General features: G+C 41.6%; 1 protein-coding gene across 1 annotated transcript in view; it reads right to left on the minus strand.

Annotated features, from left to right (window-relative positions):
- LOC139753083 (glutamate receptor ionotropic, kainate 4-like) overlaps nt 1–15,767 on the minus strand; it is a 175,927-nt gene that overhangs the window by 54,661 nt on the left and 105,499 nt on the right. The window contains exon 7 of the mRNA XM_071669169.1: nt 6,571–6,724. Coding sequence (XP_071525270.1) covers nt 6,571–6,724 — 154 coding nt within the window. The remainder of the gene's footprint in view (nt 1–6,570; nt 6,725–15,767) is intronic.

Here is a 15,767-nt window from a genome sequence, read left to right on the forward strand (position 1 = left end):
GAGATGCTCTGTGGAAGGTATTAAGAATATATGGTGTTGGAGGCAAGTTGTTAGAAGCAGTGAAAAGTTTTTATCGAGGATGTAAGGCATGTGTACGTGTAGGAAGAGAGGAAAGTGATTGGTTCTCAGTGAATGTAGGTTTGCGGCAGGGGTGTGTGATGTCTCCATGGTTGTTTAATTTGTTTATGGATGGGGTTGTAAGGGAGGTAAATGCAAGAGTCCTGGAAAGAGGGGCAAGTATGAAGTCTGTTGGGGATGAGAGAGCTTGGGAAGTGAGTCAGTTGTTGTTCGCTGATGATACAGCGCTGGTGGCTGATTCATGTGAGAAACTGCAGAAGCTGGTGACTGAGTTTGGTAAAGTGTGTGGAAGAAGAAAGTTGAGAGTAAATGTGAATAAGAGCAAGGTTATTAGGTACAGTAGGGGTGAGGGTCAAGTCAATTGGGAGGTGAGTTTGAATGGAGAAAAACTGGAGGAAGTGAAGTGTTTTAGATATCTGGGAGTGGATCTGTCAGCGGATGGAACCATGGAAGCGGAAGTGGATCATAGGGTGGGGGAGGGGGCGAAAATTTTGGGAGCCTTGAAAAATGTGTGGAAGTCGAGAACATTATCTCGGAAAGCAAAAATGGGTATGTTTGAGGGAATAGTGGTTCCAACAATGTTGTATGGTTGCGAGGCGTGGGCTATGGATAGAGATGTGCGCAGGAGGATGGATGTGCTGGAAATGAGATGTTTGAGGACAATGTGTGGTGTGAGGTGGTTTGATCGAGTAAGTAACGTAAGGGTAAGAGAGTTGTGTGGAAATAAAAAGAGCGTGGTTGAGAGAGCAGAAGAGGGTGTTTTGAAATGGTTTGGGCACATGGAGAGAATGAGTGAGGAGAGATTGACCAAGAGGATATATGTGTCGGAGGTGGAGGGAACGAGGAGAAGAGGGAGACCAAATTGGAGGTGGAAAGATGGAGTGAAAAAGATTTTGTGTGATCGGGGCCTGAACATGCAGGAGGGTGAAAGGAGGGCAAGGAATAGAGTGAATTGGAGTCATGTGGTATACAGGGGTTGACGTGCTGTCAGTGGATTGAATCAAGGCATGTGAAGCGTCTGGGGTAAACCATGGAAAGCTGTGTAGGTATGTATATTTGCGTGTGTGGACGTGTGTATGTACATGTGTATGGGGGGGGGGTTGGGCCATTTCTTTCGTCTGTTTCCTTGCGCTACCTCGCAAACGCGGGAGACAGCGACAAAGTATAAAAAAAAAAGAAAAAAAAAAAAAAAAAGAAAAAAAAAAATATATATATATATATATATATATATATATATATATATATATATATATAAATGTGTGTGTATGCCTGGGTGGGCCATTCTTCGTCTGTTTCCTGGCGCTACCTCGTTGACGCGGGAAACGACGAGGCTGTGTCGTGGAGATTACAAACTCGAAAAATAATTTTCAATGACAAAGGGATCCGTGATATCCTTGTTACTAGGCGCATCAGTCATGCTGCTACATGGTTTCCTGGAAAATGGGCCTTGGAAAAACTGCAGGAATGTTTCAAGTTTGTTTTCCTGGATCATTTATAGTTGTCCACTTTGTTGGCTACTGTGAGGCAAAAGTAAATTTATCAAAATATTTAAGAAAATATGACAGCAGATTATGAAGTACTCCTGTGGTTTCAGACTGTGGTAATGTAATCTTACCGCATACCCCATGAGTTACCACCTAACACAGGGTACTCCGTGGTGCTTAGATGAAGGAGCGTGTTGCCATATCTATCTTGGTAATGAGGTGCAATGTCAATACTAATCTTTTTCTTGTGTGCGATGTATGAAAATCGTTCGGCCATCACCCGCCTCATCCCTTCATCTAAATCGTAGATCTGAAGGAAAAAGCTTTATGTTATAAAGGAAATCTAAGCCACAACTTTCGCTTTACAGATAGTATAAGAGAACCAAAGAAAAAAATGCTTTTGTAGGTACTGAGATGGCGATGGATGTGAACTTATCAATCTTCTCTCTTGCTTCAAATAAACATTATCTCCTTTTTCTGGAGTAGGATTGTGTTTTGGTTATTGTTGGGGCTGCTGATTAAATGTTTCCCAAGCTGAAAACTGTACTAAAGACGTAGTAAGAGATTCACACGTGACACGAACAAGTGAATTTAGACAAACCAGATTACAGGGAGAAAAGGATAGATGATATACATAGAGGTCGCAGAACAGACTAGATGTAAGTCAATTGCTACATCGGACATCATGTTATCTCAGTCAAATTCTAAGAACATTAAAAAATACTAATGTGAAAATGGCGAGAATTTTACAATTTACAGAAGTGTAAATGAATGAAAGTTTACCCATTATCTGTCCGAGGATGTATTAAACGAAAATACGAATCGCTTTTATTTTCTCTTTCCAATGGTGATTTTTGCATATATCTCTTCACTGGAAAGAGAAGCAGTCAAGTGGGGAATGCTCAACCTCCTGGAAGGCTCACACTGGGGTGCTGAATGTGTGTGGTTATAACAAAGATGGGAAGAAAGGAGAGCTTGGTTTGAGGGAAAAACCTAGATGTCCTGGCTCTGGGCCAAGCGAAGCTCAATGGTAAAGGAGAAGGGAGGTTTTGGAAAGTCTTCGGAGCAAAGTCAGGGGTTGGTGTGAGGACAAGAGCTAAGGAAGAAGTACTACTCTTGAAGCGAGTTGTGGGAGTATGTGATAGGGTCTAAAGGTAAATTCTAGATTGATGTAGGTAATATTGAAAGTGGATGGAGAGAGAAGAGTGATTATTGGTGCCTATTTACCTGGTCATAAGAAGAAAGATTATAAGAGGCAAATGTTTTGGGAGCATCAAAGTGAGTTTGATCACATGGAGAGAATGAGTGAGGAAACGAGAAGTGGGAGACTAAATTGGAGGTGGAAAGATGGAGTGAAAAAGATTTTAAGTGATCGGGGCATGAACATGCAGCAAAGTGAAAGGCGTGCAAGGAATAGAGTGAATTGGAACGATGTGGTATACCGGGGTCGACGTACTATCAATGGATTGAACCAGGGCATGTGAAGCGTCTGGGGTAAACCATGAAAAGTTTTGTGGGGATTGGATGTGGAAAGGAAGCTGTGGTTTCGGTGCATTATACATGACAGCTACAGTCTGTGAACGAATGTGGCCTTTGTTGTCTTTTCCTAGCACTATCTCGTGCGCACGAGGGGGGAGGGGGGGGGTTGCCGTTTCATGTGTGGCGGGGTGGTGGCGGAAATGAATAAGGGCTGGCATTTAGAACCCGGGCCCTGTGTATATATGTATATGTCTGTTGTGTATATATATATATTATACGTTGAAGGGAATAGGAAAAAAATATGTGCTTGTTTTTTTTTGTTGGGGGGGGGGGGTTGGGCCATTCTTTCGTTGTTCCTTTCGCCCCCTCGCTCACGCGGGAACACGCACACAAGCAATAAAATATATATCTACTATTTATTATCCCTTGCCCACGTCTCCTCCATAAACCATTTCCCTTTCCGTCAGCGACAAATCGAAAAAAAAATAGATGAAAAAGCCACATCCACTCAATCATTTCTACCATCTTTCGAAAACGCACCGAAACAACAGCCCCCAAAGAGAGCCGTCGCCCAAATTTTTAATGCCAAATGGTCCCAATTCACTCTGTTCAGTGCACACCTTTCACCCTCCTAAACCCTTTATAAACCCATCACTAAAAATCTTTTTCACCCCATCCTTTCCATCCCCGTTTTGTGTCCAGCCTCTCCTTTTCCCCTTATCTCTGACACATATTTCCCCCTTTTCTGCATTTCCTCCTCATTCTCCCCTATGTCCAAACCATTTCAACTTCCCCTCTCCTCTTCACAACACACTCTTTATTACAAAACATCTCCTACTCTTTCATTCACTTTGATACAACAACTTATACAACATACCTTTCCCAAATATTCATTTCCAAACAAAATCCCCGCCCTTCATACAACGATGCCCCCAAAACTTTTATATTGCTAAAATACTAATTTTCGACATACTTAATCGGTTCGCCAAAGATAACGTTCGGTCTTTCCACAAAATTCTTCATCACTCCCCGCATCTTCCCCCCTACGCCTGCCCTTTGGGACCATCCTTTCAAACTTATATCCCAACTAACATGTTTTTAAACCCCTGCTAAACCTAATTTACCTTGCTCTTATTCACTTTATTCTCAACTTTCTCCCTCAAACACTTTCCAACCTCGCCCCACCAACTTCTGCAATTTCTCTTCGAATCAGTTTACCAGCCGTTTCGAAAAACAATTGACTCTTCCCAGGCCTTTTAATCTGACAGATGTATACCCCCTTTTCCCCCAAAACTCTTTTCTTTTTACCTCGCCAACCACCCACCATAACAAATTAAAGCAATCGTGGTGACACCACACATTCCTGCCGTAGACCCCCCCTCCAGAGAACCCCAAACATTCCCCCTCTCCTCCTAGTTTACACATTTTTTTACAACTTCACAATCACGAATTTACATCACACACACATACTTAAGACCTTTTTACAAAGCATCTTGTCACCTTATCATATGCTGCCCCATAATAAAAACCCCTTAAAAAATTAAACCTTTTTTCGTAGTATTTCTCACACAGTTCCCTTTAAAAAAAACACCTGATCCAAAAAATCCTCTACCACTTCTGAAACCACCTGCTCCCCCCAACCTGATTTTCTTCGTCCTTCACCTTCTCAATCATTACCCCCATACAATATTTCAAATAACTAAATAAACAAAAACCCCTTTTTAGATTGAACACTCACCTCATTCCCCTTTGCCTTTGTATAACGGCACTCCCACAAGCACTCTGGGCCAATCCTTTAGCACTGACCATGATCTTACATATTGAATATCCTTAACAACCTGTTAACAAAAAAAAGTCACCCTTTCTTAAAAAAATTCAACTGCAATACCATCCTCTCTTTCCGCCTGACGGAACTCGTCCCTTCCCCAAAATTTTTCCCCCCCCCCCACAATCTTCTCTTCACTGAACCACTCCCCCCCTCTCAATTTACATTTCCCTCCCGACCAAAACACTCTACATCTCCACTGTGGGTTTTGAAACACATGAAAAAATCCTTGAAAATATCTTCAGGGCTCCTCTCCCCTTAACACTGTTATCCCTTTCCCCCCTTGTCCCCTTACCCCAAGTTTCCATTTGTTCTCTCGTCTTTCGCAAAATAATTTACCTCCTTTCAAGACATCTTGTTCTCCTAAAGTTTAACGACACCTCCTTACCCCAACTCCCTTTGCCCTCTTTAACAGCTATTGCACCTTTTTTTGACCTCCCGCAGCTTTGTAATTTTATAAACCTTTCCCCGTCAATTGCATCCTTTTTCGTGCGTAAAGTCCAAACACCTTCTTTCTCTTTCATAAGACTACTTTTCCCCTCCCCCCAATTGCTACCCTTTTGATTGCCCAACACCCACCCTTTTTTGTGCCACAGCACCTTGCAAATGCTATCACTACTTCCGGGAAAAAACATCCCAGTCCTCACCCCTCCCCCCACTATTTTGCTCCCATCTTTTTGGCCCCCCCCTTTTTCTTAATCTTTCCAGACTTCTAAAACATACTTCCCACCTTCGCCGCCAAAAATAGTGATCAGAACATCCTTGTGCCCCTTTAAGCAATTCCACTCAAAAGTCTCCTTTTACACTTGTCAATTGGGTACCTAATTAACAAAGCCTTTCACATCTCTCCTATCACATACGTAAACTAGTGCATCTTTTCTCTTTTTAAACCAGTATTTTTCCCATCATCATTTTTTTCTCGACACAAATCCACAAGCTCCTCCCATTTCCATTCAAAACATTGAATTATACCTCAACTGCCACATTTCCCCACATTGATTTAAATCACCCATCATTAACCCGTCGGTCTCGGGCACCAAAGGGTGCTGACAACTCACTCAATGCTCCCAAAAAAAATTGACTCTCTATCTTTTTTTCATACCAGTTGCATAGCACCTCTCCCTTACCTGTTTCTCGCCCTCCACTTTTTAGGTATACCATTATAACGAATTTACTTCCTTGCCCCTCTTCACACTCTTCCACAAATTTTACAAAATAGAGGCATTCATTTGACCGTGAGGTCCAATCTAATAGTACCCTACACAGAGAAGATCAAGGGGCTGATAGTGTAATTTCATACGCCTTTCGAAGTGTCACATTTTCCTGAAAAAGTCGGCGTGCGTTTCTCGGTTTAGAATAGGGAGACAATGGAACATCAGGGAATGATTGTATTAAAAGAAAAAATCAGATGAATGTAGTCTCATAACATATCTTTCAAAGGGGTATGTTTTCACCGATAAAAGATATTGAAATAGAAACATTCCCTAACAATAAGGATTCGGCCCTCTCTTTTCTCCCCCTCTCTCTCTCCTCTCTCTCTCTCTCTCCATCTCTCTCTCTCTCTCTCTCTCTCTCATCTCTCTCTCTCTCTCTCTCTCTCTCTCTCTCTCTCTCTCTTTCTCTCTCTCTCTCTCTCTCTCTCTCTCTCTCTCTCTCTCTCTCTCTCTCTCTCTCTCTCTCTCTGACCCTTTCTATATTTCTTACCTTACTTTTTACAATTTCGAAAGGTTTACGTTTCTTTAATCTAAAGTCATCATCTCTATCCTGTATGACGTCATTCGTCCAGAGGTCTATCAGGCCAGCCTCGACCAATCGCTGCTTCATCCTCCTAAACTGCCCAGTGAATGGAGCTCCCTTCCTGTAAAAACATATCATGACATGAAGACTTATTTGATAAAATTTACCAATAGATTTGTCTTTGTGTGTATATATACATACATATATATATATATATATATATATATATATATATATATATATATATATATATATATATATATATATATATATATATATAGGGGATAGGGGAGAAAGAATACTTCCCACGTATTCCCTGCGTGTCGTAGAAGGCGACTAAAAGGGGAGGGAGCGGGGGGCTGGAAATCCTCCCCTCTCGTTTTTTTTTTTTTCTTTTTTTTTCCAAAAAAAGGAACAGAGAACGAGACCAGGTGAGGATATTCCCTCAGAGGCCCAGTCCTCTGTTCTTAACGCTACCTTGCTAACGCGGGAAATGGCGAATAGTATGAAAGAAAGATTTATTTATTTATTTATTTTGCTTTGTCGCTGTCTCCCGCGTTAGCGAGGTAGCGCAAGGAAACAGACGAAAGAATGGCCCAACCCGCCCACATACATATGTATATACATACATGTCCACACATGCAAATATACATACCTATACATCTCAATGTACACATATATATACACACACAGACATATACATATATACACATGTACATAATTCATACTGTCTACCTTTATTTGTTCCCATCGCCACCTCGCCACACATGGAATAACAACCCCCTCCCCCCTCATGTGTGCGAGGTAGCGCTAAGAAAAGACACCAAAGGCCCCATTCGTTCACACTCAGTCTCTAGCTGTCATGTAATAATGCACCCAAACCACAGCTCCTTTTCCACATCCAGGCCCCACACAAATTTCCATGGTTTACCCCAGACGCTTCACATGCCCTGGTTCAATCAATTGACAGCACGTCGATCCCGGTATACCACATCCTTCCAATTCACTCTATTCCTTGCCCGCCTTTCACACTTCTGCATGTTCAGGCCCCGATCACTCAAAATCTTTTTCAATCCATCTTTCCACCTCCAATTTGGTCTCCCACTTCTCGTTCCCTCCAATTCTGACACATATATCCTCTTGGTCAATCTTTCCTCACTCATTCTCTCCATGTGACCAAACCATTTCAAAACACCCTCTTCTGCTTTCTCAACCACACTCTTTTTATTTCCACACATCTCTCTCACCCTTACATTACTTACTCGATCAAACCACCTCACACCACATATTGTCCTGAAACATTTCATTTCCAGCACATCCACCCTCCTGCTCACAACTCTATCCATAGCCCACGCCTCACAACGATACAACATTGTTCGAACAACTATTACTTCAAACATACCCATTTTTGCTTTCCGAGATAATGTTCTCGACTTCCAAACATTCTTCAACGCTCCAAGAATTTTCGCCCCCTCCCCAACCCTATGATTCACTTCCGCTTCCATGGTTCCATCCGCTGCCAGATCCACTCCCAGATATCTAAAACACTTTACTTCCTGCGGTTTTTCTCCATTCAAACTTACCTCCCAATTGACTTGACCCTCAACCCTACTGTACTTGCTCTTATTCACATTTACTCTTAACTTTCTTTTTTCACACACTTTACCAAACTCAGTCACCACCTTATGCAGTTTCTCACATGAATCAGCCACCAGCGCTGTATAATCAGCGAACAACAACTGACTCACTTCCCAAGCTCTCTCATCCACAACAGATTGCATACTTGCCCCTCTTTCCAAAACTCTTGCATTCACCTCTCTAACAACCCCATCCATAAACAAATTAAAGAACCATGGAGACATCACACACCCCTGCCGCAAACCTACATTCACTGAGAACCAATCACTTTCCTATCTTCCTACACGTACACATGCCTTACATCCTCGATAAAAACTTTTCACTGCTTCTAACAACTTGCATCCCACACCATAAATTCTTAAAACCTTCCACAAAGCATCTCTATCAACTCCATCATATGCCTTCTCCAGATACATAAATGCTACATACAAATCCATTTGTTTTTCTAAGTATTTCTCACATACATTCTTCAAAGCAAACACCTGATCCACACATCCTATACCACTTCTGAAACCACACTGCTCTTCCCCAATCTGATGCTCTGTACATGCCTTCACCCTCTCAATCAATACCCTCCCATATCATTTACCAGGAATACTCGACAAACTTATACCTCTGTAATTTGAGCACTCACTCTTATTCCCTTTGCCTTTGTACAATGGCGCTATCCAAGCATTCCGCCAATCCTCAGGCACCTCACCATGAATCATACATACATTGAATAACCTTACCAACCAGTCAACTATACAGTCACCCCCTTTTTTAACAAATTCCACTGCAATACCATCCAAATCTGCTGCCTTGCCGGCTTTCATCTTCCGTAAAGCTTTTACTACCTCTTCTCTATTTACCAAATCATTTTCCCTAACCCTCTCACTTTGCACACCACCTCGACCAAAACACCCTATATCTGCCACTCTATCATCAAACACATTCAACAAACCTTCAAAATACTCACTCCATCGCCTTCTCACATCACCACTACTTGTTATCCCCTCCCCATTAGCCCATTTCACTGAAGTTCCCATTTGCTCCCTTGTCTTACGCAATTTATTTACCTCCTTCCAGAACAACTTTTTATTCTCCCTGAAATTTAATGATACTCTCTCACCCCAACTCTCATTTGCACGCTTTTTCAACTCTTGCACCTTTCTCTTGACCTCCTGCCTCTTTCTTTTATACCTCTCCCACTCATTTGCATTTTTTCCCTGCAAAAATCGTCCAAATGCCTCTCTCTTCTCTTTCACTAATAATCTTACTTCTTCATCCCACCACTCACTACATTTTCTAATCAACCCACCTCCCACGCTTCTAATGCCACAAGCATCTTTTGCGCAAGCCATCACTGCTTCCCTAAATACATCCCATTCCTACCCCACTCCCCTTACCTCCTTTGTTCTCAACTTTTTCCATTCTGTACTCAGTCTCTCCTGGTACTTCCTCACACAAGTCTCCTTCCCAAGCTCACTTACTCTAACCACTCTCTTCACCCCAACATTCTCTCTTCTTTTCTGAAAACCCCCACAAATCTTCACCTTCGCCTCCACAATATAATGATCAGACATCCCTCCGGTTGCACCTCTCAGCACATTAAAACCCAAAAGTCTCTCTTTCGTGCGTCTATCAATTAACACGTAATCCAATAACGCTCTCTGGCCATCTCTCCTACTTACATACGTATACTTATGTATATCTCGCTTTTTAAACCAGGTATTCCCAATCACCAGTACTTTTTCAGCACATAAATCTACAAGCTCTTCACCATTTCCATTTACAACACTGAACACTCCATATATACCAATTATTCCCTCAACTGCCACATTACTCACCTTTGCATTCAAATCACCCGTCACTATAACCCGGTCCCGTGCAGCAAAACCACTAACACACTCATTCAGCTGTTCCCAAAACACTTGCCTCTCATGATCTTTCTTCTCATGCCGAGGTGCATGTGCACCAATAATCACCATCTCTCTCCATCAACTTTTAGTTTTTCCCATATCAATCTAGAATTTACTTTCTTACACTCTATCACATACTCCCACAACTCCTGATTCAGGAGTAGTGCTACTCCTTCCCTTGCTCTTGTCCTCTTGATAACCCCTGACTTTACTCCCAAGACATTCTCAAACCGCTCTTCCCCTTTACACTTGAGCTTCGTTTCCCTCAGAGCTAATACATCAAGGTTCCTTTCCTCAAACATACTACCTATCTCTGCTTTTTCTCATCTTGCTTGCATCCACACACATTTAGACACCCCAATCTAAGCCTTCGAGGAGGATGAGCACTCCTCGCGTGACTCCTTCTTCTGCTTCTCGTTTTAGAAAGTTAAAATACAAGGAGGGGAGGGTTTCTGGGCACACACTTCCGTCACCTTTAGTCGCCTTCTACGACGCGTGAGGAATGCGTGGGAAGCATTCTTTCTCACCTATCCCCAGGGATATATATATATATATATATATATTCATAAATATATATATATATATAGATATATATATATATATATATATATATATATATATATATATATATATATATATATATATATATATATATATATATATATATATATATATATATATTTATTTATTTATTTATTTATTCATATTTATTTTGCTTTGTCGCTGTCTCGCGCGTTTGCGAGGTAGCGCAAGGAAACAGACGAAAGAAATTGCCCAACCCACCCCCATACACATGTTTATATATACACATCCACACACGCAAATATACATACCTATACATCTCAATGTACACATATATATATAGCACACAGACACATACATATATACCCATGCACACAATTCACACTGTCTGCCTTTATTCATTTCCATCGCCACCTCGCCACACATGGAATACTATCACCATCCCCCCTCATGTGTGCGACGTAGCGATAGGAAAGGACAACAAAGTCCCCATTCGTTCACAGTCAGTCTCTAGCTGTCATGTAATAATGCCCGAAACCACAGCTCCCTTTCGACATCCAGGCCCCACACAACTTTCCATGGTTTAGCCCAGACGCTTCACATGCCCTGATTCAATCCATTGACAGCACGTCAACCCCGGTATACCACATCGATCCAATTCACTCTCTTCCTTACCCGCCTTTCACCCTCCTGCATGTTCAGGCCCCGATCACTCAAAATCTTTTTCACTCCATCTTTCCACCACCAATTTGGTCTCACACTTCTCCTCGTTCCCTCCACCTCCGACACATATATCCTCTTGGTCAATCTTTCCTCACTCATTCTCTACATGTGCCCAAACCATTTCAAAACACCCTCTTCTGCTCTCTCAACCACGCTCTTCTTATTTCCAGACATCTCTCTTACGCTTACATTATATACTCGATCAAACCACCTCACACTACATTTTGTCCTCAAACATCTCATTTCCAGCACATCCATCCTCCTGCGCACTACTCTATCCATAGCCCACGCCTAGCAACCATACAACATTGTTCGAACCACTCTTCCTTCAAACATACCCATTTTTGCTTTCGGATATAATGTTCTCGACTTCCACACATTCTTGAAGGCTCCCAGGATTTTCGCCCCCTCCCCCACCCTATGATTCACTTCCGCTTCCATCGTTCCATCTGATGCCAGATCCACTCCCAGATATCTAAAACACTTTACTTCCTCCAGTTTTTCTCCATTAAAACTTACCTCTCAATTGACTTGACCATCAACCCTACTGTACTTAATAACCTTGCTCTTATTCACATTTATTCTTAACTTTCTTCTTTCACACACTTTACCAAACTCAGTCACCAGCTTCTGCAGTTTCTCACACGAATCAGCCACCAGCGCTGTATCATCAGCGAACAACAACTTACTCACTTCCCAAGCTCTCTCATCCACAACAGACTGCATACTTGCCTCTCTTTCCAAAACTCTTACATTCACCTCCCTAACAACCCCACCCATAAACAAATTAAACAACCATAAGAGACATCATACACCCCTGCCGCAAACCTACATTCACTGAGAACCAATCACTTTACTCTATTCCTACACGTACACATGCCTTACATCCTCGATAAAAACTTTTCACTGCTTCTAACAACTTGCATCCCACACCATATATTCTTAATACCTTCCACAGAGCATCTCTATCAACTCTATCATATGCCTTCTCCAGATCCATGAATGCTGCATACAAATAAATTTCCTTTTCTAAGTATTCCTCACATACATTCTTGAAAGCAAACACCTGATCCACACATCCTATACCACTTCTGAAACCACACTGCTCTTCCCCAATCTGATGCTCTATACATGCCTTCATCCTCTCAATCAATACCCTCCCATATCATTTACCAGGAATACTCGACAAACTTATACCTCTGTAATTTGAGCACTCACTCTTATCCTCTTTGCCTTTGTACAAAGGCACTATGCAAGCATTCCACCAATCCTCAGGCACCTAACCATGAGTCACATATACATTAAATAACCTTACCAACCAGTCAAGAATAGAGTCACCCACTTTCTTAATAAATGCCACTTCAATACCATCCAAACCTGCTGCCTTGCTGGCTTTCATCTTCCGCAAAACTTTTACTACCCCTTCTCTGTTTACCAAATCATTTTCCCTAACCCTCTCACTTTGCACACCATCTCGACCAAAACACCCTATATAAGCAACTCTATCATCAAACACATTCAGCAAACCTTCAAAATACTCACTCCATTTCCTTCTCAAATCACCACTACCTGTTATCACCTCCCCACTAGTCCCATTCACTGAAGCTCCCATTTGCTCCCATGTCTTACGCACTTTATTTACCTCCTTCTAAAGCATCTTTTTATTCTCCCTAAAATCTAATGAAAATCTTTCACCCCAACTCTCATTTGCCCTCTTTTTCACCTCTTGCACATTTCTCTTGACCTCCTGCCTCTTTCTTTTATACATCTCCCACTCATTTGCATTTTCTTCCCTTCAAAAATCGTCCAAATGCCTCTCTCTTCTCTTTCACTAATAACCTTACTTCTTCATCCCACCACTCACTACCCTTTCTAATCAACCCACCTCCCACGCTTCTCATGCCACAAGCATCTGTTGCGCAAGCCATCACTGCCTCCCTAAATACATCCCATTCCTACCCCACTCCCCTTACCTCCTTTCTTCTCACCTTTTCCATTCTCTACTCAGTCTCTCCTGTTACTTCCTCACACAAGTCTCCTTCCCAACACACTTACTCTCGCCACTCTTTTCACCCCAACATTCTCTCTTCTTCTCTGAAAACCCCTACAAATCTTCACCTTCGCCTCCACAAGATAATGATCAGACATCCCTCCAGTTGCACCTCTCAGCACATTAACATCCAAAAGTCTCTCTTTCGCGCGCCTGTCAAATAACACGTAATCCAATAACGCTCTCTGGCCATCTCTCCCACTTACATAAGTATACTTATGTATATCTCGCTTTTAAACTAGGTATTCACAATGACCAGTCCTTTTTCAGCACATAAATCTACAAGCTCTCCACCATTTCCATTTACAACACTGAACACCCCATGTATACCAATTATTCTCTCAACTGCCATATTACTCACCTTTGCATTCAAATCACCCATCACTATAACCCGTTCTTGTGCATCAAAACCACAAACACACTCATTCAGCTGCTCCCAAAACACTTGTCTCTCATGATCTTTCTTCTCATTCCCAAGTGCATATTCAACAATAATCACTCATCTCTCTCCATCAACTTTCAGTTTTACCCATATCAATCTAGAATTTACTTTCTTACACTCTATCACATACTACCACAGCTCCTGTTTCAGGAGTAGTGCTACTCCTTCCCTTGCTCTTGTCCTCTCACTAACCCCTGACTTTACTTCCAAGACATTCCCAAACCACTCTTCACCTTTACCCTTGAGCTTCGTTTCAATCAGAGCCAAAACATCCAGGTTCCTTTCCTCAAACATGCTACCTATCTCTCCTTTTTTCTCATCTTGGTTACATGCACACACATATAGACACCCCAATCTGAGCCTTCGAGGTGAATGAGCACTCCCCGCGTGACTCCTTCTTCTGTTTCCTCTTTTAGAAAGTTAAAGTACAAGGAGGGGAGGGTTTCTTGCCCACCGCTCCTGTCCCCTTTAGTCGCCTTCTACGACACGTGAGGAATACGTGGGATGTATTCTTTCTCCCCTATCCCCAGGGATATATATATATATATATATATATATATATATATATATATATATATATATATATATATATATATATATATTTTTTTTTTTTGCTTTGTCGCTGTCTCCCGCGTTTGCGAGGTAGCGCAAGGAAACAGACGAAAGAAATGGCCCAACCCACCCCCATACACATGCCTTGATTCAATCCACTGACAGCACGTCAACCCCGGTATACCACATCGCTCCAATTCACTCTATTCTTTGCCCTCCTTTCACCCTCCTGCATGTTCAGGCACCGATCACACAAAATCTTTTTCACTCCATCTTTCCACCTCCAATTTCGTCTCCCTCTTCTCCTCGTTCCCTCCACCTCCGACACATATATCCTCTTGGTCAATCTTTCCTCACTCATTCTCTCCATGTGACCAAACCATTTCAAAACACCCTCTTCTGCTCTCTCAACCACGCTCTTTTTATTTCCACACATCTCTCTTACCCTTACGTTACTTACTCGATCAAACCACCTCACACCACACATTGTCCTCAAACATCTCATTTCCAGCACATCCACCCTCCTGCGCACAACTCTATCCATAGTCCACGCCTCGCAACCATACAACATTGTTGGAACCACTATTCCTTCAAACATACCCATTTTTGCTTTCCGAGATAATGTTCTCGACTTCCACACATTCTTCAAGGCTCCCAGAATTTTCGCCCCCTCCCCCACCCTATGATCCACTTCCGCTTCCATGGTTCCATCCGCTGCCAGATCCACTCCCAGATATCTATATATATATATATATATATATATATATATATATATATATATATATATATATATATATATATATATTCATTTTTTTACTTTGTCGCTATCTCCTGCGTTAGCGAGGTATCGCAAGGAAACGTACGAAAGAAATGGCCCAACCCACCTATATATACATGTATATACATGCATGTCTACATTCGCCCATATAAAGATCTATACATATCAGCATATACATATATAAACATAAACAAACTTATATATATATATATATATATATATATATATATATATATATATATATATATATATATATATATATATATATATATATATATATATATATATATATATATATATATACATATATATATATATTTATATATATGCACATGTACATAATCTATACTTGCTGCCTTTATTTATTCCTATCGCCACCCCACCACATATCAAATGACAACACCCACCCCCCGTATGCGCGCAAGGTACCGATAGGAATAAACAACAAAAGACGCATTCGTTCACACTCAGTCTCTAACAGTCATGGATAATGACCGAAATCAGAGTACCTTTTCCACATCCAGGCGGCAAAAAACTTTACATGCTTTACCCCAGACG

The sequence above is a fragment of the Panulirus ornatus genome, chromosome 14, assembly GCF_036320965.1.
Source record: "Panulirus ornatus isolate Po-2019 chromosome 14, ASM3632096v1, whole genome shotgun sequence".
Lineage (NCBI taxonomy): Eukaryota > Metazoa > Arthropoda > Malacostraca > Decapoda > Palinuridae > Panulirus > Panulirus ornatus.